Below are 21,041 nucleotides of genomic sequence, written 5' to 3'. Positions count from 1 at the left end.
AAGTCTGTATAGTGTCACCGTGCTCATTTAACTTTTATGCAGAGTACATCATGTGAAATGATGGGCTGGATGAATCACAAGTTGGAATCAAGATTGCCAGAAGAAAGATGGACAATCTCAAATATGTACCACTCTAGTGGTAGAAAGTGAAGAGGAACTAAGGAGCCTCTTGACCAGGATGAAAGAGAAGAATGAAAAAGCTGGCTTAAAACTCAACATTAAAAAAATTAAGATCACAGCATCCAGTCCCATCACTTCATGGCAAATCAAAGGGAAAAAAGTGGAAATAGTGACAGATTTTATTTTCTTGGGCTCCAAAATCACTATGGATAGTGACTATAGCCATGAAATTAAAAGACGCTTGCTCCTTGTAAGAAAAGCTATGACGAACCTAGACAGTGTATTAAAAAGCAGAGACATCACTTTGTCAACAAATGCCTGTATTGTCAAAGCTATGGTTTTCCCAGTAGTCATATACAGGTGTGAGAGCTGGATCATAAAGAAGGCTGGGTGCCAAAGAACTGATGCTTCTGAACTGTGGTGCTGGAAAAGACTCTTGAGAATCCCTTGGACTGCAAGGAGATCAAACCAGTCAATCCTAAAGGAAATCAACCCAGATTGGAAGGACTGATGCTGAAGCTGAAACTCTAATACTTTGGTCACCTGATATGAAGAGCTGACTCATTGCAAAAGATCCTGAAACTGGGAAAGATTGAGGGCAGGAGGGGAAGGAGGCGTCAGAAGATGAGACGGTTGGATGGCATCACTGACTCAATGGTCATGAGTTTGCATAAGCTCCCACTCCAGTGTTCTTGCCTGGAAAATCCCAGGGACAGGGGAGCCTTGTGGGCTGCCGTCTATGGGGTCGCACAGAGTCGGACACGACTGAATTGACTTAGCAGCAGCAGCAGCAGCAGCCAGGATATAGTGAAGGACAGGGAAGCCTGGTGTGCTGCAGTCCACAGGGTCGCAATGATTTGGATACAACTGACCCACCGAACAATAACAACATTATACTAATAGGATTCTTAAATGGACAAAAAATAAGATCAACAATGGAGTAGAAAATGGGCAAAGTATGTAAATAAGCAAACATCTGAAAAAGTACCTAAACTTGATAGATAACTTTAAAGACTTTAAACTTTTCAGATTGGTAAAAGTTTAAAAAAATCAATACTCTTTTTTGAAAAGGAGCACTCATATATTGCTGGTGGAAATATAAGTTATTATGGACTTTCAAGGAAGACAACTTGGAAGCGACTATAACTATACTTTTGAACCAACAATTCCATTTCTGGCTATCCCAGAGAAGTAAAAGTAAAGGAAATATATCTAAGGCTGATCATGTTTTGCAAAACATAATTGTATTTTGTGGCAAAAATCTGGAAGCAAAGCAAAATGGAGAAAAATGTGGAATGAGAATTACATTAAATAACAAGTGCTTATTATATAGTTACGTTTCTCCCTTTAGTTTTTTCATAAGATATTGAACTACACTGATAACTTGATAATATATATACACATATGTAATGAAGTTAGATTAAGACACTGAATACTTTACCTATCTCTGGTGATTTTTCACTTTCCTCCATGGAAGCATTTTCTGAAGAGAAAGCTGTGCTCATCAGCAAATATACGGTGTTACTGTTTTTAAAAGCATTCCATTGTGACACATTTGATAACAGGGATTTACATAGAAGAGAAAAAGGCTCTAGTTCATTGCTGATATAAAAACACTGCTTCCACCTGGAATCTGACACCCACTGAAGATGTTGATTTTTACAGGTTTCATATATGCCTAACAAAAAAGGGAAAAGTGATCACATAAGAAGAGATGTATCCTTTACCTTTAGTTACTCATTAGAAAGTATATGCTTAATAAATATTTTTTGTTGAGGAAAAAGCCATCTTATATAAAAACTAATTACATAAAGTGTAATTTTTCAATTATGATAAAACACATAACACCAAATTTACTACCTTAACCATTTTAAGTGTACAATTCCATAGTGTTAAGTATGATTCATGTTGTGGTGAAACAGATCTCCAAAACTTTCTGCAAGTCTGAAACTCTGTACCCATTTTCCCACCTCCTAGCTCCTGGTAATCCTTTTCTCATTTCCCCACCTCCTAGCTCCTGGTAACCACCCATTCTTTTGTTTCTGTGAATTTGACTTCCTTATGTACTTCATGTAAGTGGAATCATACAGTATTCGTCTTTTGGTGACTTGCTTATTTTGTTTAGCATAATGTCATCAAGTTTCAGCCATGTTGTACTATGTGATAGGATTTCCGTTTTTTGACTGAATAGCACTCCATTTTCTGTATATACTACATTATCTTTATCCAGTCACCAGTGTACACTTGGGTTGCTTCTACCTATTGGATATTGTGAATAGTGCTGCTATCAACACTATATGCAAATATCTCTCTGAGACCCTGCTTTCAATTCTTTTAGATATAGAATCAGACATAGGATTAATGGATCATATGATAATTCTATTCTTAGGTTTTTTTTTTTTTTGAGGAAACTCTGTACTGTTTTCTGTGTTCCAAATATGCACCATTTTAAAATCCCATCAACAGGTTTCCATTTTCTCTATATCCCTGCCAGAACTTATTATTTTCTTTTTTTAAAAAGAAATGGATGTGAGATGATATCTTTATGTAGATTTGTTTTGCATTTTCCTATGATTAGTGTTGTTGAGCATCTTTTCATATGTTTGTTGTCCATTTGTATTTAATCTTTGGACAAATGTTTATTCAAGTATTTAAAATTGGGTTATTTGATTTTTTTGTTGTTGAGTTGTAGGAGTTCTTTATATATTCCATGTAAATATAAACTTATCAGACATAGGGTTTGAAATATTTTCTCCTATTTCTTAGATTGCCTTTTCACTCTGTTGACTGTGTACTTTGATGAACGAAAGTTTCAAATTTTGATATAAATTTGATATGTAATAATTTTGATATATATTAATTTGATATAATTTTGATTTGTCTATTTTTGTTTTTGTTGCCTGTGTTTCAGTGTTAAATCCAAAAAATCACTGCCAAGTCCAATGTTTGAAAGATTTCTCCCCTAAGCTTTCTAGGAATTTTATAGTTTTAGTTCTTATGTCTAGGTCCTAAATCCATTTTCAGTTGATTTTTATATTTGATATGAGTCCAATTTCATTCCTTTGCATATGAGTGTTCAGTTTTGCCAACACCATTTTTTTTTCCTTCAGTTCAGTTCAGTCGCTCAGTCATGTCCTACTCTTTGCAGCCCCATGGACTGCAGCACGCCAGGCTTCCCTGTCCATCACCAACTCCCAGAGTTTACCCAAACTCATGCTCATTGAGTCTGTGATGACATCCAACCATCTCATCCTGTCATCCCCTTCTCCTGCCCTCAATCTTTCCCAGCATCAGGGCCTTTTCAAATTAGGCAGCTCTTTGCATCAGGTGGCCAAAGTATTAGAGTTTCAGCTTCATCATCAGTCCTTCCAATGAACATTCAGGACTGATCTCCTTTAGGATGGACTGGCTGGATCTCCCTGCAGTCCAAGCGACTCTCAAGAGTCTTCTCTAACACCACAGTTCAAAAGCATCAATTCTTTGGCACTCAGCTTTCTTTATAGTCCAACTCTCACATCCATACATGACTACTGGAAAAACCATAGCCTTGACTAGATGGACTTTTGTTGGCAAAGTAACATCTCTGCTTTTTAATATGCTGTCCAGATTGGTCATAACTTTTCTCACAAGAAGTAAATGTCTTTTCATTTCAAGGCTGCAGTCACCATCTGCAGAGATTTTGGAGCCCTCCAAAATAGTCAGCCACTGTTTGCCATGAAGTGATGGGACCAGATGCCATGATCTTTGTTTTCTGAATGTTGAATTTTAAGCCAACTTTTTAACTCTCCTCTTTCACTCTCATCAAGAGGCTCTTCAGTTCCTCTTCACGTTATGCCATAAGGATGGTGTCATCTGCATATCTGAAGTTATTGATATTTTTCCCAGCAATCTTGATTCCAGCTTGTGCTTCTTCCAGCCCAGCGTTTCTCATGATGTACTCTGCATATAAGTTAAATAAGCAGGGTGACAATATGCAGCCTTGATGTACTCCTTTTCCTATTTGGAACCAGTCTGTTTTTCCATGTCCAGTTCTAACTGTTGTTTCCTAACCTGCAAACAGATTTCTCAAGAGGTAGGTTGGGTGCTGGGGTCCAACCCTGGTGGATCCAGGGTAATTCGAAGGGGAGACAGAATCGGCATCCTAGGAAAAAGCTATTTAATTAGAAATATAGAGATTAGAAAAGAATAGTGTAGTAGGAAAATTAGTGGAGAAAAAGATGCTGAATAACTTGGTTTACGTGGAATACCAATAAAACTCCAAGACAAGGAGTTTGCACCATCTACGTAGGCCACTGGTGCCCACTTAAATAGTGGAGGGTGCCCCGCCTTGGGCTCCCTCTCGTGTGGGTCTTAGAAGCCAGGGCAAGTAAGTAGACATGGTGAGCATCCACGCTTCAGATGGGAATTCAGCCAGGGGACACGGGGGAATCAGTCTTTCCAGAAACTAATCCGTTTTCTTTATTTTCAGGTTTGCTTATATACTTTTTGTTATACATAGGGATGAATACAGAGTCACACAGGGTCAGCAGACCTGAATTTTATCAAAATCAGGTGCTTCATATAAAAGTATACAAAGGTCTTAGGGGTTTTAAATCATCTTCTGGCCATGAGGCCTGCTGACATTTTAAGGCCCTTTCTGATAATGGTCAGTCAACCAGAAATCTTATTTTTTCCAGGGGTGATTTTTTTCTTACACTAGGTGCCACGCTCCAAAGGCACCAGATAAAGCTGCATTCCTATAGGGTGAGGGTGCAGGGGGTTATAGTCAAGAAAGAAATTTACTTAGCCTAAGGTTTAACATGATTAATATCAAAGGTTAATACTTATTTCTTCTATATGCTATATTCATTATAAAGGCAGGGAATATGGAGATTTAGCAGCAAATATTGGCTCAACAAATGAAAAACTCTTCACGAATATAATTTCTAATCAACCCACTATACTATACTAATAATTTTCTAACTTCTCAAAAGAATCTGTATTTAGAAAGTTTAAAGCATCTTGTGCTTCTCACGGTTGGGAGGCTGTAAACAATCACATGTGGCTGGACGAATCTGCTCAGGCAGGCTAGAGAACCTTCAGAGGAGTTTGTAAGTTGAAACACTCTTGTCACGCCCAGAAATTTTTATTGACTGGAGCTGCAAGTTAACTCCGTCTCCGAGAGAGGTGGTGAGGGACAGCCCCCCATAAAGTCAGAGGTGTAGGTGAGAGCATGAAACAGTAAAGTAGGCACTCTGGTTTTGAGATGCTCGGGAACAGGAGGTTTCCTGAGGCTTGATCCCGCCTTTGCATAATGCCTAGCCTCCTTCCTCATGACCTTTGCCACGGGTGGAGTTCCTCACGCTGGCTCCCGGCATCTCCCCCTTTTTTATTTCTTAACACAGCCAGATGCAGCTCAGTCACGAGCTTCTGAACGCTCTGCCGAAGAATCCTGACAATACAAGGAAGAATGATTAAAATTAGAGCACCAACAGCAGCATAACTGAAGATATTAAACAGAATGTTTTTTCCAGAAATAAAGTTAGAGAAGGTGTGGAAAAAGTCATTAGCTGCTCCAGCAGTGGTAAAATCCAGTCGAGAGTGTTCCAAGGTCTGTATCTGATTGTGAAGTTTTCCTAAGTCCAGGCAAATATCAGAGCTGTTCCAAACACCTGAAATATCATTTTTAATTTTTTTCCCACTCATAATCTGTCTCGTTTACTTTCAAAGATGTCACACATATCCACCGGTAATTGGTGTGGCATGACAGAGCCATTTTTGCTTTTAGAGCTTGTAGTTCAGTCCCAATATGCATTATTGCTTCTTCCAAGGCGTCCACCCTCATCTCTAACTTTCTATCTATAGCTTCCTGTGTTGCCAGAGTTAAAGAAACATTTTTAGACATAGTGTCAACATCTTGGGCAGTATGCACTTGTTAAGTCAATGATATTGCTGCCACAGTAACAGAAGTGATTGTGGCTATTAAAGCTGATATTCCTAGAATAAGTAAGCCTACAAATGGTCGTGCTAGCAGCAAATCCTGTAGTTGTTGCAATACAGCAAGACCATAATTATCATACCAATAAGTAGTTACAGTTACAGGCACCATAATATAGGGTGGACATTTTAACACCACAAAAGAACAAACATTATATTGAAGAGTTAAGCAAGATGAAAGCATACATTTTTCACAAGACACTACATTAAGTCCACCTGTATAATTCATTTGTATAATAAGTTTTCCAGAATCATTAGTGAAAAGAAAAACATAAGGAGAGGATAAACAAGCCCAAACAGAATAAGTAGAATTATTTTCTGGTCAGAGTTCACGCTGCAGCAGCTGTCAGTCCTGCCGGGATCTCGATGTTTATCTTGCCTTTCCTGCTGGTGGGCGCGGCAGCCAAGCAAGCGTAGACTTTGGTGGGACTACCGGCTTCGAGGGCAGCGCACTGGGCCCCGGCAGCCAGGCTGGCCCCGCCCACGGCTCCCGGCGCGCGGCTGTTCCTTGTGGTGGCGGCGGCGGCAGGGGCAGAGGAGTGCCCTTCGAAGTAATGGCAAATCAGTCTGTCTGGGATCCAAATCAGAGCATCTGTGTCCTGTGGAGAAATACAAGCACATCCTCGACCGCTAGTTAATAAGGGGTCAGGACCTTTCCATTGTCCGGAGAGGAGGTCTTTCCACTTTACCAATGGCTTTGCATTTTGTTGTTCCAGATGAATCAGCATTTAGGTTATTTATTACAAAGAGAGCATGTTGCAAGATCTGATGGGGAGAACTATACTTACACTCCTCTTTTTTTAGTTTTTGAATTAACAAAGCATGTGAGGGTAAATGATGCAAAATTTGACCACAATAATTTCCTATAGCAATCTGCCAATCTTCATCAAACATTAGAAGAGCATCAAGTTATTCCTTATTATACGGAATTACAATCTCTGCTGGCTCTTTACCGAACAATTTAATGCTCCACTTTCTCCCTTTTAATATCAACATTGCTATTAAGCCTGGATAAGAAGCTACCACTTTTTTAGCTTGGGCGGGAAGATGGATTCACTTTAGGGGACCGTTTTGCCACACAACTCCCGTAGGTGCTGTTGGAGTAGTTAGGCAAAGGAACTGCCAAGTTACTGTTAAATCAAATTTTTTTTATAGCTATCAGATAAAGCTGCTTCTACTTTGCCTAGGGCTTCCTGAGCCTCAGCAGTTAATTGTCTTTTAGAAGTTGGATCGGGATCCCCAAGCAAAATGTTAAAAAGGGGCTTCAATTTGGCAGTGGTTAATTTTAAATAAGGTCTAACGCAATTAATATCACCTACAAGTTTTTGATAATCATTTTAAGTAACAAGGCGGTCTTTTCTCAATTGCAGCGGGGCATGAGTCACAGTTTCTGAATTGATAACCCTTCCTAAGTAAGTTATGGGTGGGTTGCTTTGAATTTTCTCTGGGGCAATTTTTAAACCTCTAGCTGACAATGCCTGGGTCAAGTCTTGGAGTACAGTTTGTAAATGAGCTCTATCAGGATGAGCTATTAAAATATCATCCATGTAATGGATCATATATACTTATTCATAGTTAGTCCTGGTATCTTCTAGAGCGGCATTGACAAATTTCTGGCATAGGGTGGGGCTATTTTTCATTCCCTGAGGTAATACTTTTCACTGAAACCTTAACTAAGGCTGTTTAAGATTTTTTGGGGCAGACTAAAAGCAAATCCCTTTTTATCCTCAGGATTTAAAGGAATGGTGAAAAAGCTGTCTTGTAAATCAATTACGATTATATTATATCCCTCTGAAACGGCTACTGGAGAAGGGAGCCCAGGTTGTAAAGCTCCCATGTCCTCCATGGTGGCATTGATTGCTCTTAAATCTTGTAAAACTCTCCATTTACCAGATTTTTTCTTAATGACAAAAATAGTAGTGTTCCAGGGGCTATTGGAGGGCTCAGTTCAGTTCAGTTCAGTTGCCCAGTCGTGTCCGACTCTTTGCGACCCCATGAATCGCAGCACGCCAGGCCTCCCTGTCCATCACAAACTCCCAGAGTTCACTCAGACTCACGTCCATCGAGTCCGTGATGCCATCCAGCCATCTCATCCTCGGTCGTCCCCTTCTCCTCCTGCCCCCAATCCCTCCCACCATCAGAGTCTTTTCCAATGAGTCAACTCTTCGCATCAGGTGGCCAAAGTACTGGAGCTTCAGCTTTTAGCATCATTCCTTCCAAAGAAATCCCAGGGCTGATCTTCAGAATGGACTGGTTGGATCTCCTTGCAGTCCAAGGGACTCGCAAGAGTCTTTTCCAACACCACAGCGCAAAAGCATCAATTCTTCGGCGCTCAGCCTTCTTCACAGTCCAACTCTCACATCCATACATGACCACAGGAAAAACCATAGCCTTGACTAGACGGACCTTAGTCAGCAAAGTCATGTCTCTGCTTTTGAATATGCTATCTAGGTTGGTCATAACTTTTCTCCCAAGGAGTAAGCGTCTTTTAATTTCATGGCTGCAGTCACCATCTTCAGTGATTTTGGAGCCCAAAAAATAAAGTCTGACACTGTTTCCACTGTTTCCCCATCTATTTCCCATGAAGTGATGGGACCGGATGCCATGATCTTCGTTTTCTGAATGTTGAGCTTTAAGCCAACTTTGTCACTCTCCACTTTCACTTTCATCAAGAGGCTTTTTAGCTCCTCTTCACTTTCTGCCATAAGGGTGGTGTCATCTGCATATCTGAGGTGATTGATATTTCTCCCAGCAATCTTGATTCCAGCTTGTGTTTCTTCCAGCCCAGTGTTTCTCATGATGTACTCTGCATATAAGTTAAATAAGCAGGGTGACAATATACAGCCTTGACGTACTCCTTTTCCTATTTGGAACCAGTCTGTTGTTCCATGTCCACTTCTAACTGTTGCTTCCTGACCTGCATACAGATTTCTCAAGAGGCAGGTCAGGTGGTCTGATATTCCCATCGCTTTCAGAATTTTCCACAGTTTATTGTGATCCACACAGTCAAAGGCTTTGGCATAGTCAATAAAGCAGAAATAGATGTTTTTCTGGAACTCTCTTGCTTTTTCCATGATCCAGTGGATGTTGGCAATTTGATCTCTGGTTCCTCTGCTTTTTCTAAAACCTACTTGAACATCTGGAAGTTCATGGTTCACATATTGCTGAAGCCTGGCTTGGAGAATTTTGAACATTACTGGCTTGTGAGATGAGTGCAATTGTGCGGTAGTTTGAGCATTTTTTGGCATTGCCTTTCTTTGGGATTGTAATGAAAACTGACCTTTTCTAGTCCTGTGGCCACTGCTGAGTTTTCCAAATTTGCTGGCATATTGAGTACAGCACTTTCACTGCATCATCTTTCAGGATTTGAAATAGCTCAACTGGAATTCCATCACCTCCACTAGCTTTGTTCATAGTGATGCTTCCTAAGGCCCACGAGACTTCACATTCCAGGATGTCTGGTTCTAGGTGAGTGATCACATCATCATGATTAGCTGGGTCGTAAAGATCTTTTTTGTATAGTTCTGTGTATTTTTGCCACCTCTTCTTAATATCTTCTGCTTCTGTTAGGTCCATACCATTTCTGTCTTTTATTGAATCTATCTTTGCATGAAATGTTTCCCTTGGTATCTCTAATCTTCTTGAAGAGATCTAGTCTTTCCAATTCTATTATTTTCCTTTTTTCTTACAAATTTAAACTTTTTATTTTGTATTAAGATAGAGCTGATTAACAGTCCAATACTAATTGTTGAAAAGATTGCTCTTTTTCTATTGAGTAGTCTTCATAACTTTGTTGAAGATCATTTGATCCTACGCACAAAGGTTAATTTCTATGCTCTCCATTTTTTTTATTTTGTTCTATTTGTCTACCTTTATACCAGTAATAGAATGTTTTGATTACTGTAGCTTTATAATATAGTTTGAAATCAGGAAATGTGATGCCTCCAACTTTCTTCTTTTTCAAAACTGTTTTGGCTATTTAGAATCACTTGAAATTTCATATGAAATTTGGGAAGAAATTTTCTGTTTCCTTAAAAAATGGCATTGAGATTTTGATAGAGACTGCATGAAATCTGTAGATTGATTTTGGTTAGTATGGCTTTCTTAACAATACTAAGTCTCCCAATCCATGACCATGTGATGTCTTTCCATTTATTTGTGTCTTCTTTAACTTCTTTCAGAAATGTTTTGCACAAGTCTTTCACCTCCTTGGTTAAGTTTATTCCTAAGTATTTTATTCCTTTTAATGTTTGTTTTTCTTTTTGCTGTGGACCATTTTTAGTCTTTATTGAATTTGTTACAACATTGCCTCTGTTTTATGTTTGGTTTTTTGGTCGTGAGACATTAGGGATCTTAGTTCACAGACATACTCAGAAATAATGTTTTACCAGGGACATGCCTGGTGGTCCTGTGGTTAAGAATTCATCTGCCAATGGAGGGTACATGGGTTTGACCCCTGGTCTGGGACGTTTCCACATGCCAAGGGGCAACTAAGCCTGTGTATCACAATACAACTACTGAGCTCACACTCTAGAACCTGTGAGCTGTAACTGCTGATCCTGTGTGTCACAACTACTGAAGCCCATATACCCTAGAGCCCATGCTCTGCAATAAAAGAAGCCACTGCGAAGTGAACATGAGAAGTCTGAGCATTGCAATGAAGAGTAGCCCCCACTTGCTGCAACTAGAGAAAGCTCGCACACAGCAATGAAGACCCAGCACAGCCAAAAATAAATAAATAAATACATTTTTAAAAAAGAAAGAATGTTTCATCAGCTATCAGAATATTTCTTAGCCCAGCCAAACTGACACACAAAATTAACTATGGGGGTTACCAGTACAAATACATAAAGCATCTTAAAAGTTATAGCATTGTATTTTCAACTGAGAAAAACAATTTCAATTGCATGCAAAAACTTTCTTAATAGCTACCCCAACATTTTATTTTACTGATATCACAAGCCACATCTTTATATATTATATACCTGTTAACATAGATTTATAGGGCTCTTCTGTGTTTTATTTATTTGTCTGTTTGGCTGTGTTGCCTCTTAGTTGTGGCACGTGGGATCTTTGTTGCATCATGTGGGATCTTTTGTTGCAGCACATGCTCTCTAGTTGTGACACACAGGCTCAGCAGCTTCGCGGCATGTGGGATCTTAGTTCCTAGACCAGGGATTGAACCTGTGACTCTTGCATTGCAAGGCAGACTCTGAACCACTGGACCACTAGGGAAATCCCAGATTTATAGTTTTCAAAATGCCTTTTGTCATTTAAATTATATGCGTCCGCAGGATACAGCATGCTTGGGGCTGGTGCATGGGGATGACCCAGAGAGATGTTATGGGGAGGGAGGTGGGAGGGGGGTTCATGTTTGGGAACGCATGTAAGAATTAAAGATTTTTAAATTAAAAAAATAAATTATATGCGTCCAAATTACAATAGTACAGGTTTCTATATTTTTAAATCTATTTACCTTTACTACAGAATCAACTATTTTTATATGGATTTATGTTGGTCTCTATTATCCTTTTGTTTATACTTGAAGGTCTTCCTTTAACGTTTATACTGAGCAGGTATTTCTCTCAACTCCTGTTTTTTTTCTGTGAAAGTCTTAACTTTTCCCTTCTTTTTGAAGGACACTTGCCTGGTGTCAGTCAAGCCACAGAATGGCTACACATAGTCCTGGGGTCCTGTGTGTAGGAGGTAAGTCCCTTAGCTGAATAGAGAACCATATGGACAGCTAGAAAGGCTTGAGAAGGCTGGACTCCACTTGCGAAGAGTATGTGGATGCTGGCTTGCCCCCAGACCTCACCTAACCGAACCAAGTGAATATCCAGATCTGCTCATTCCATGCCAGAGCACGACACTGAATTCAAGCTTACCAGCAGCTATGGAGAGACTCTACCTAGGAATGCAGAGGCGACTTGGGGGCCTGGGGCATAGCTTAGTTGAGCAGCAGTGGCCATTGTTGGTACTTACTCAAGTGGCAGCCCAGACTGCGGACAGCAGCACAGCTGGTAGGTTTCTGTGACCACCTCACTGTGCACTCCAGTCCAAGCCAAATGAGTATCCTTGGCTTCAGCCCCACTCACTCCATGACATAGCATATCACTAGACCTGGGCTGGTCATGACCAGGGAGAAGACGCAACTGTGGGCTGTGTCTGAGGGGAGCTGAGGACACCCACAAGACTTCTGTAGGCACATGAGCATCCGTGGCTTCAGCACCCCCATTCTTTGGGGTAAGGGTCCCAATAGGGGGAAGGAGGAAAAACATACATGCAAACGGAACAGCTGGAATTCAACCCTCAGGGCTTCTGCTCTAGCACCTTGGGAGCAGACTCCCAAGGTGATGGACACTGAATAGATGGGAAGTCTCCCTCATACTCTGTGCAGGCTTTAGCTCCTTCATCTCCAGCTACACTTCCTTCCAAGGTGATAACTGCCAACACACCCTGAGGAAAAATGTGACTGGAATCCACATCAAATCCAGCCCTCCACCAAAGGTATGGGGCACACACAGTCTGCAGAGGGACATTCCCACATAAGAACACTCCTTTGAGACCACAATAGGTAATAGTACATTTTACAACAACTTTCTCTGCTTCTTTATCAGTCTCACCTAAATTTAGAGAAGCAGATAAAGTTAAGTAAAATGAAAAGCAGAGGAACTACTTTCAACTGAAGGAACAAGAAAGGATTGTAAATTGGTACACATACTATGGAAAAAGTTATGAAGTTCCTCAAAAAGTTGAAAAGGAGATTACCACATGATCTAGCAATTTTGCTTTTGGGTATTTGCCCAAAGAAAACAAAAACATTAACTTGAAAAGATGTGTGCCCTCCAATGTTCATTGCAGCTTGATTTACAATAGCTAAGATATGAAAGCGTCCCAAGTTCCATTGATAGACAAATGAATAAATAAGATGTGATATACACATACAATAGAATATTACTCAGACATAAAATTTTGTAACAGCACGGATGGACCTAGAGGGTATTATGCTAAGTAAAATAAGTCAGACAGAGAAGAGAAATACTGCATGAGGAATCTAAATCTAGATTGTTTGTGAAATCTAAGAAACAAACAAAGCAAAACAAAAGCAAACTCATAGATATTGAGAACAAATGGGTCGCTGCCAGAAGGTGGTGTGGGTGGACAAAATAGATGAAGGGGTTTAAGAAGTACAAACCTTCAGTTATACAATAAATAATCATGAGGGTGTAATATAGAGCATAAAGAACATGGCTATTATATTTAAATAACTTTGTATGGAGACAGATGGTTACTAGACTTGTTGTGATTATGATCAAATCACAATGTATGCAAATGTCAAAATATTATGTAGTACACCTGAAACTAAGGTAACACTGTATGTCAACTATATTTCAAAAAATGAACATATACAAATATCAATAAAGAATATATATGTGGAAGAAAAAAGTGAAAAGATAAAACATAGTAATATTAATAGTAGTTGTCTCTCTGGATGGTAGAATTTATTTACTTCTTTTCTGTATGTGTAGGTTATAATGGCTTTTATAATCAATACACATTGCTTACATAATTAAAACGCTATTAAATATCTTTGTTTTTTCTTGAGAGCTAAAAATAGTTTTAACTAATTAATAAAATATAATTGGTGTTCAACATTATATAAGTTTCAGGTATACAACATGGTGATGTGATGTTGTTCTTTCTTAAAGTATACTGAGGGTGTTTTAATGACTGCAACTACAGTAGACGCCTCTTAGATTGGCTGCTGCTGCTGAATTTTTGGCCACCTGTTTTGCTGCATGATCTTGTCTCTTGGTCTTAGGAGAGTAGTTGAGGAATAAACTTCTGAATGAGGTTATGACACTCAGATTCACCCTCTTGTAAATATGGTGCCTAGAATTGTGAGGTGCAGAGTCTGAGAATTATTAAAAGTTGAGTTATGTTAACAGTAGTCTGTATTTTCATATTGATGCTTGGCTGTTCACATTTTCCTTGAATTTTTCTGAGATACCCTGTTCTATACATTTTTAAATTTTAAAGCCATTGAATTATTGTTGTCTATATTTTTCAAGCAAAATAATCTTAATAAATTCAAAAGAGCATTCATTGATTCAAGAGTCATTTACCAAACATTTACTGGGTGCCAGCTTTTGGTACTACAAAAGCAAAGAAAAAATAAAACTATCCAAATGTCTGGATAGCAACTGTTTTCATATTTTCATTCTGAATTCTAGTTTCTGCTAATAGTCTCAAAACAATTGATAAATCACCACTTTTTCCTCTTCAGGGAGAATGTCAGATTTCCTTTAAATTTAATGTGTTGCAACTTAGAGAGATGGGAATACTAGACCATCTTACTTGTTTCCTGAGAAACCTATATGCTGGTCAAGAAGCAACAGTCTGAACTCTTATGTGAAACAACTGACTGGTTCAGGACTGAGAAATGAGTATAACAAGGCTGTTTATTGTCACCCTGTTTATATGCAGAGCACATCATGAGAAATCCTGGGCTGGATGAATTATAAGCTGGAATCAAGATTGCCATGAGAAGAATTAACAACCACAGATATGCATGCAGATGATATCACTCAAATGGCAGAAAGCAAAGAGGAACTAAAGAACCTCTTGATGAGGGTAAAGGAGGAGAATGAAAAAGCTGGCTAAAAACTAAATGTTAAAAACACTGAAATCATGGCATCACTTCATGGCAAATAGAAGGGGAAAATGTGGAAGCAGTGACAGATTTCCTCTTGGGCTCTAAAATCACTGTGGATGGTGACTACAGCCATGAAATTAGAAGACAATTCCTTCTTGGCAGAAAAGCTATGAGAAACTTAGCGAGTTAAAAAGCAAAGACATCAGTTTGCTGACAAAGGTCTGTATAGTCAAGGCTATGGTCTTTCCAGTAGTCATGTATGGTTGTGAGAGCTGGACCATAAAGAAGGCAGAGCACTGAAGAAATGACACTTTCAAACTGTGGTGCTGGAGAAGATTCTTGGGAGTCCCTTGGACAGCAAGCAGATGAAACCAGCCAATATTAAAGAAATCAACCCTGAATACTCACTGGTAGGACTGATGCTGAAGCTGAATCTTTGGCCAATACTTTGGCCACCTGATGTGAACTCATTGGAAGAAGACCCTGATGCTGGGAAAGATTGAAGGCAGAAGGAGAAGAGGGCATCAGAGGATGAGACGGCTGGACATGTAACGGACATGAACTTGGGCAAACTCCAGGAGATGGGACAAGGAGGTCTGGCATGCTGCAGTCATGAGGTCATGAAGAGTCAGACACAACTAGCAACTAAACAACAACTTAAAATTACAGCACAGCACAATAATATGAATGTGTTAATGCTACTGAACCATACACTTAAAAATGGCTAGGATGGCAAATTCTATGTTATGTATATTATTACCATAATTTTTAAAATAAACATATTAAAAATATACAACACTGGAGCATCTGCAAAGATCCAATACTTAAGTATTTTGCCTAATCTTTTGGATAAGCATGATTTTTGTGGTTCAAATTTTCAGAGAATTTTCATAAGAAACTGAGGGCAACTATAGTTAGGAGGGTGAAATTCACCTTCTGATGGTATTTAATGAAAGGATGTGTGTGTATGTCCCTATTGACAAGCATTAGGTATTCTGCTTTATAGATTAGAATTATAATAACCTAGCAATTGTCACTTATTTGTTCATTCAAAAATTACTGAGTATCAGTTATAGGCTTCCCTGGTGACTCAGATGGTAAAGAATAGCTTTTAATGCAGGAGACCCAGGTTTGATCCCTGGGTCAGGAAGATACCCTGGAGAAGGGAATGCCTACCCACTCCACTATTCTTGTCTGGGAAATCCCAGGGACAGAGGAGCCTAGCGGGCTACAGTCCACATGTCGCAGAGTTAGACATGACTAAGCAACTAACACTTTCACTTTCACCTAATATGCTCAACAGTGTAGAGGATACAGTGATGAATTAGATATTGTACTTGACTTCAAATTGCTTTTAGTTTAATCAGTGTAGAAGCACTGACTTGGAGCACCTTCGAGATCTTTTACTACTTTTCAGGAAATGTGTTTAATGGGTTTTTAGTACGTCTAGAGCAATTAGTTTTACTTACTGTTGAGTTTAGGCTGGGGCATTACACCTTTAATATTTACTAGCATGCTAGAATTTAAGAAGATGTTCCATTCTTCCTCTGGTAGGGATCCAATGTCATCCTGCATTAAATTTCCATTAGCATTATTTTGCATGATTGTAGTGCAAAGCCCAAAGGAGAAGCAAAGTTTATGTCGATTAAACAGAGCTAAAGAGACCACCTACAAAGAAAGCATAACTGTTAGGCTAATCTAGCTGGGTCAAATAAATGTGCAAAATTCACCTTTGAGAATGTCTCACCTTAAAAATGTTTCTTGTCAATGTATCTATTGAGTTTTTAAGATGTCTATCTAAGGTTCCTTTTTCACTTCCCAATTTAGGCTCTTTTGAGAGATTTGTGATTTCATGATCTTTTTTCAGAAACATTCTCTCCCTTTTCAGACTGTGTTCTTCCTGTTCTTTGCTTTTGGAAACTACTGATGAAACAAAAATTTGACGAAACCAGTCTAGGGAGAACTGGTACATGTAATCAATCTGTGCAAGATTAGACACTAGAAAGTAGAGCAGGGCACCCCGTGTAGCAATGGGGAGATACAATTTACGTGTTTCTTCAATTTTACTTTCTGCTTTTCTCGTTGCTTTGATTCGCTTTGAAATTTCATTTGAAGTCATCTTGGATTTTCTTAAGATGTCTACAATTTCCTCATCATCTAATACAAATCCTAAAGACAAAAAATGAGTTTAAATAAAAATCATTGGAATATTAAATAATTATTTCCTCATTCTCTACTCTTTAAGAGTTTTACTATTGGTCTTTCGTAGGTTTTATTTTGGACATGGACCTGTCTTAAATGAAGATAGGCCATGTTTCTAAAAAATTTGATTAATAGTACATATGCCTCCCCCTTCCCATCCTCTAGTCTCTTCTTTATGCTACTTTAATGTTTGAGGATTTTATTTTTATTATAGGCACATAATAAATAGCCCTTTCATCATAAGGAATGCATTTACACTTGATCTTCTATACACACAGAAAATGAAAATAAAAATTTCAGAAAATAACAACAGCATCATTATTTTACGTGATGTGCTCTGGTATTTTCCATTGTGTTCTATTTTATTAAACAAAGTTGATAATGATCAATGAAAGTGATTTTTCATTCCACTAATGGGTTGCTACTCACCTTTAAAAAAACACTGCTTTAGAAACACACATAATAGTTCTATCCCTTTCAAATGTATAAGACAACTTTCATATTCCCATTTTAAACTCTACTGTTTTATAGTAGAGCTATTCCCATTTTTCAAGTGATTTTTTTTTTTTTCTTGGCCAAGACACATGACTCACAAGATTTTATTTCCCCAACCAGAGGTTGAACCCATGCCCTAGGCAGTGAAAGAATGAAGTCCTAACCACTGGACCACCAGGGAATTCCTTCAAGTGTTCTTTTTTTAATTTAAAAAATTTTTTTAACTTTATATTGGAATATAGTTGATTAACAATGTTAGTTTCAGGTGTACAACTAAGAAAGGTGTACATATACAGGTACCTATTCTTTTTCAAATTCCTTTCCCACTTAGGTTATTAAAGAATATTTAGCAGAGTTCTCTGGGCTATGCAGTAGGTCTTTGTTGGTTATCTATCTTACAATTTTTTTTAAGTAGATAAATTAAGATTTTTAGTTAAGAGTTTCAATATCAAACTCTCAAAAATTAATAGAATGACTATACAAAGAAGTAGAAGAATATAGTAGACCTGAAAAACACTGTGAATCAATTCCACATAGTTAAGATTTATATTATTTTTACACAACAGTAGGATACAAATTCTATTCAAGTTCCCATAGACTGTAAACTAGGAGCCATAAAAACTAGGAACATAAAACAAGGTGTAAAAAAATTCATGGTCTAAAGGTATTGAGATCATACAGTCTGATCTTTTATCACTGTGGAATTATGTTAGAAATCAATATCAAAAGATATTTGCAAATAACCCCCATATTTTCGAGTGTAATGTGACATTTTCCAAGAGAGATCTTTGACTTAGCCATCGAAGGCCTCAATAAAGTCAGATTGAAAATAAACACAGAGGGTGATTGCAGCAAAGAAAGCATTTAAATGAGAAATTAGTGTTAAAAGGAGAAATATTTTTGGTGATACAATTTCTAGACCCCTTGATGCTCACCTCTGGACACAATATGAGAAAAGCCCTCTTGAAATGTGGCATCCAGAACTAAACATAGCTTGACATGGCCGTTGAAAGGAATCAGGGGATTATTACATTTGAAGATCTGGAAACCATATTCTTATTGATGCAGGTGAAGCAGTCTAAGTTACATCTGGATCTAAACTATGGGCTGCTTCTCATAGTCACTACCCTTGATTCACCTCTCCCAACAGGGGGTGAGGAGTCACACCAAATATAAAATATTTACAAAAAGATGGTAAGGATAATCTATTTTTACTAAAACTTGGAAAGGAGGAAAAAAATATGTTCAAAATCAAGGGGTCTTTTATTGAGCTTTTTCCAAGAACAATTTTTACTAAGTGTACTATCTGTAAAAAGTTGTAGCCTTTTAAAAATATCTGACTCTAAAAAGAGAAACAATTGATTGGGAATAAATGTTAAAGGCATAATAACAGAATATAGTGCACTAAAAAAAGGAGTACGTCAAGGCTGTATATTGTCACCCTGCTTATTTAACTTATATGCAGAGTACAACATGAGAAACGCTGGACTGGAAGAAACACAAGCTGGAATCAAGACTGCTGGGAGAAATATCAATAACCTTAGATATGCAGATGATACCACCCTTATGGCAGAAAGTGAAGAGGAACTAAAGAGTCTCTTGATGAAAGTGAAGGAGGAGAGTGAAAAAGTTGGCTTAAAGCTCAACATTCAGAAAACAAAGATCATGGTATCCGGTCCCATCACTTCATGGGAAATAGATGGGGAAACAGTGGAAACAGTGTCAGACTTTATTTTGGGGGGCTCCAAAAGCACTGCAGATGGTGACTGCAGCCATGAAATTAAAAGACGCTTACTCCTTGGAAGAAAAGTTATGACCAACCTAGATAGCATATTCAAAAGCAGAGACATTACTTTGCCGACTAAGGTCTGTCTAGTCAAGGCTATGGTCTTCCCAGTGGTCATGTATGGACGTGAGAGTTGGACTGTGAAGAAGGCTGAGTGCCGAAGAATTGATGCTTTTGAACTGTGGTGTTGGAGAAGACTCTTGAGAGTCCATTGGACTGCAAGGAGATCCAACCAGTCCATTCTGAAGGCGATCAGTCCTGGGATTTCTTTGGAAGGAATGATGCTAAAGCTGAAACTCCAGTACTTTGGCCACCGCATGAGAAGAGCTGACTCATTGGAAAAGACTCTGATGGTGGGAGGGATTGGGGGCAGGAGGAGTAGGGGACGACTGAGGATGAGATGGCTGGATGGCATCACTGACTTGATGGACGTGAGTCTGAGTGAACTCCGGGAGATGGTGATAGACAGGGAGGCCTGGCGTGCTGCGATTCATGGGGTCGCAAAGAGTCGGACACGACTGAGCGACTGAACTGAACTGAATGTGTGTTATCATAAAGAAATTTTCCTCTGTCTTGTTAAAACTATTGTTTATCCAATTTAGGAAAAGATTATAGCAAAATATGACATTTGAAAGAAAATAAGAGAGGCTGTGTTCCTGAATCTCATTAGATCAATCGTGTCACTTTCTATGTATTTTACATAATACCTAGATGTTTTGGTTTTGTTCCCCAAGAAGTTAACAACTATGATTCCAATCTTACATGAGAAACAGATATAGGAAACCTTGTCTATGTAACTAGTCTTGTGATTAATAGAAGAACAGCTTAGTCATGGGTTACTAAGAAACAGCTTTTACATGTAATCAGAAAAGGAACAAAATCAGATCTTTCCAGGTATAAACATGTATTTAAAGTTTCATAGTAAGTTTCATAGTTTCATATACTTTATTTTGTGATTTATAATATGAAATATATCTTTGGTCTTCATTCCCATTATTGGCACAGAGCTTCTAAAATCTTTGGAATTTCCTATGGAACCACCGAGGTGTCGCTAGTGATAAAGAACCCGCCTGCTAATTAATGCAGGAGATGTAAGAGACATGAGTTCGATCCCTGGGTCAGGAAGAACCCCTGGAGGTGAGCACGGTAACCCACTCCAGTATTCTTGCCTGGAGAATCCCATGGACAGAGGAGCCTGGCAGGCTATGGTCCCTAGGGTCACAAAGAGTCAGATAGGACTGAAGTGACTTAGCACGCACATACTTGGTAACAATTCAGAACAGTCCTTTCAACTTTTATTCTGTCCTTTACAAAGGTATGCAAGGGTCTACTAATATCACTAAAGATCTTAACTTACCTTGTGCATTCTCTAGTAAATTTAATGTTTTTTGCTCCAGTTCTTCAAGAGTCTTAGCATCAAGGGAAATACTCTCTAAGAGCTGGAAACGTTGATTTTCTAAATGAGGAACTTCATGACTTAATACAATAGATAAGAGTTGATCTTGAAAACCTTGGAATGTTACTGTGAAGTTTATCATAGTAACAAAGCTATAAATGAATGGAGGAAAATAGGGGTTGTCTATTTCTGTAGATACATATAACCTAAAAACGTGAGAAAGGCACCAGTTATTATTCAAAGGATATGCAGAAGAAAAAAATGAAACAAATTTATTTAATAACAAAAAATACTTCTTCTGGAATTAAACAAGATTAATTTTTAGTTTTATTCAGCCTTATGCACAAAGTAGGCTCTCAGTTTATACTAAGTACTATCTAGAGCTTTAAAAATACAACCATAAATTATGT

The 21,041-nt window shown here is 38.4% G+C and overlaps 1 protein-coding gene across 1 annotated transcript in view; it reads right to left on the bottom strand.

Annotated features, from left to right (window-relative positions):
• DNAH14 (dynein axonemal heavy chain 14) overlaps window positions 1-21,041 on the bottom strand; it is a 388,242-nt gene that overhangs the window by 58,658 nt on the left and 308,543 nt on the right. The window contains exons 69-72 of the mRNA XM_052654143.1: window positions 20,593-20,837; window positions 16,500-16,921; window positions 16,222-16,420; window positions 1,562-1,798 (exon numbers count right to left, since the gene is read on the bottom strand). Coding sequence (XP_052510103.1) covers window positions 1,562-1,798; window positions 16,222-16,420; window positions 16,500-16,921; window positions 20,593-20,837 — 1,103 coding nt within the window. The remainder of the gene's footprint in view (window positions 1-1,561; window positions 1,799-16,221; window positions 16,421-16,499; window positions 16,922-20,592; window positions 20,838-21,041) is intronic.

The sequence above is a fragment of the Budorcas taxicolor genome, chromosome 16 (assembly GCF_023091745.1).
Source record: "Budorcas taxicolor isolate Tak-1 chromosome 16, Takin1.1, whole genome shotgun sequence".
In the NCBI taxonomy this organism is placed as follows: Eukaryota; Metazoa; Chordata; class Mammalia; order Artiodactyla; family Bovidae; genus Budorcas; species Budorcas taxicolor.
The sequence above is the reverse complement of the archived record's forward strand: the minus strand, read 5'-3'. Positions and strand labels throughout refer to the sequence as shown.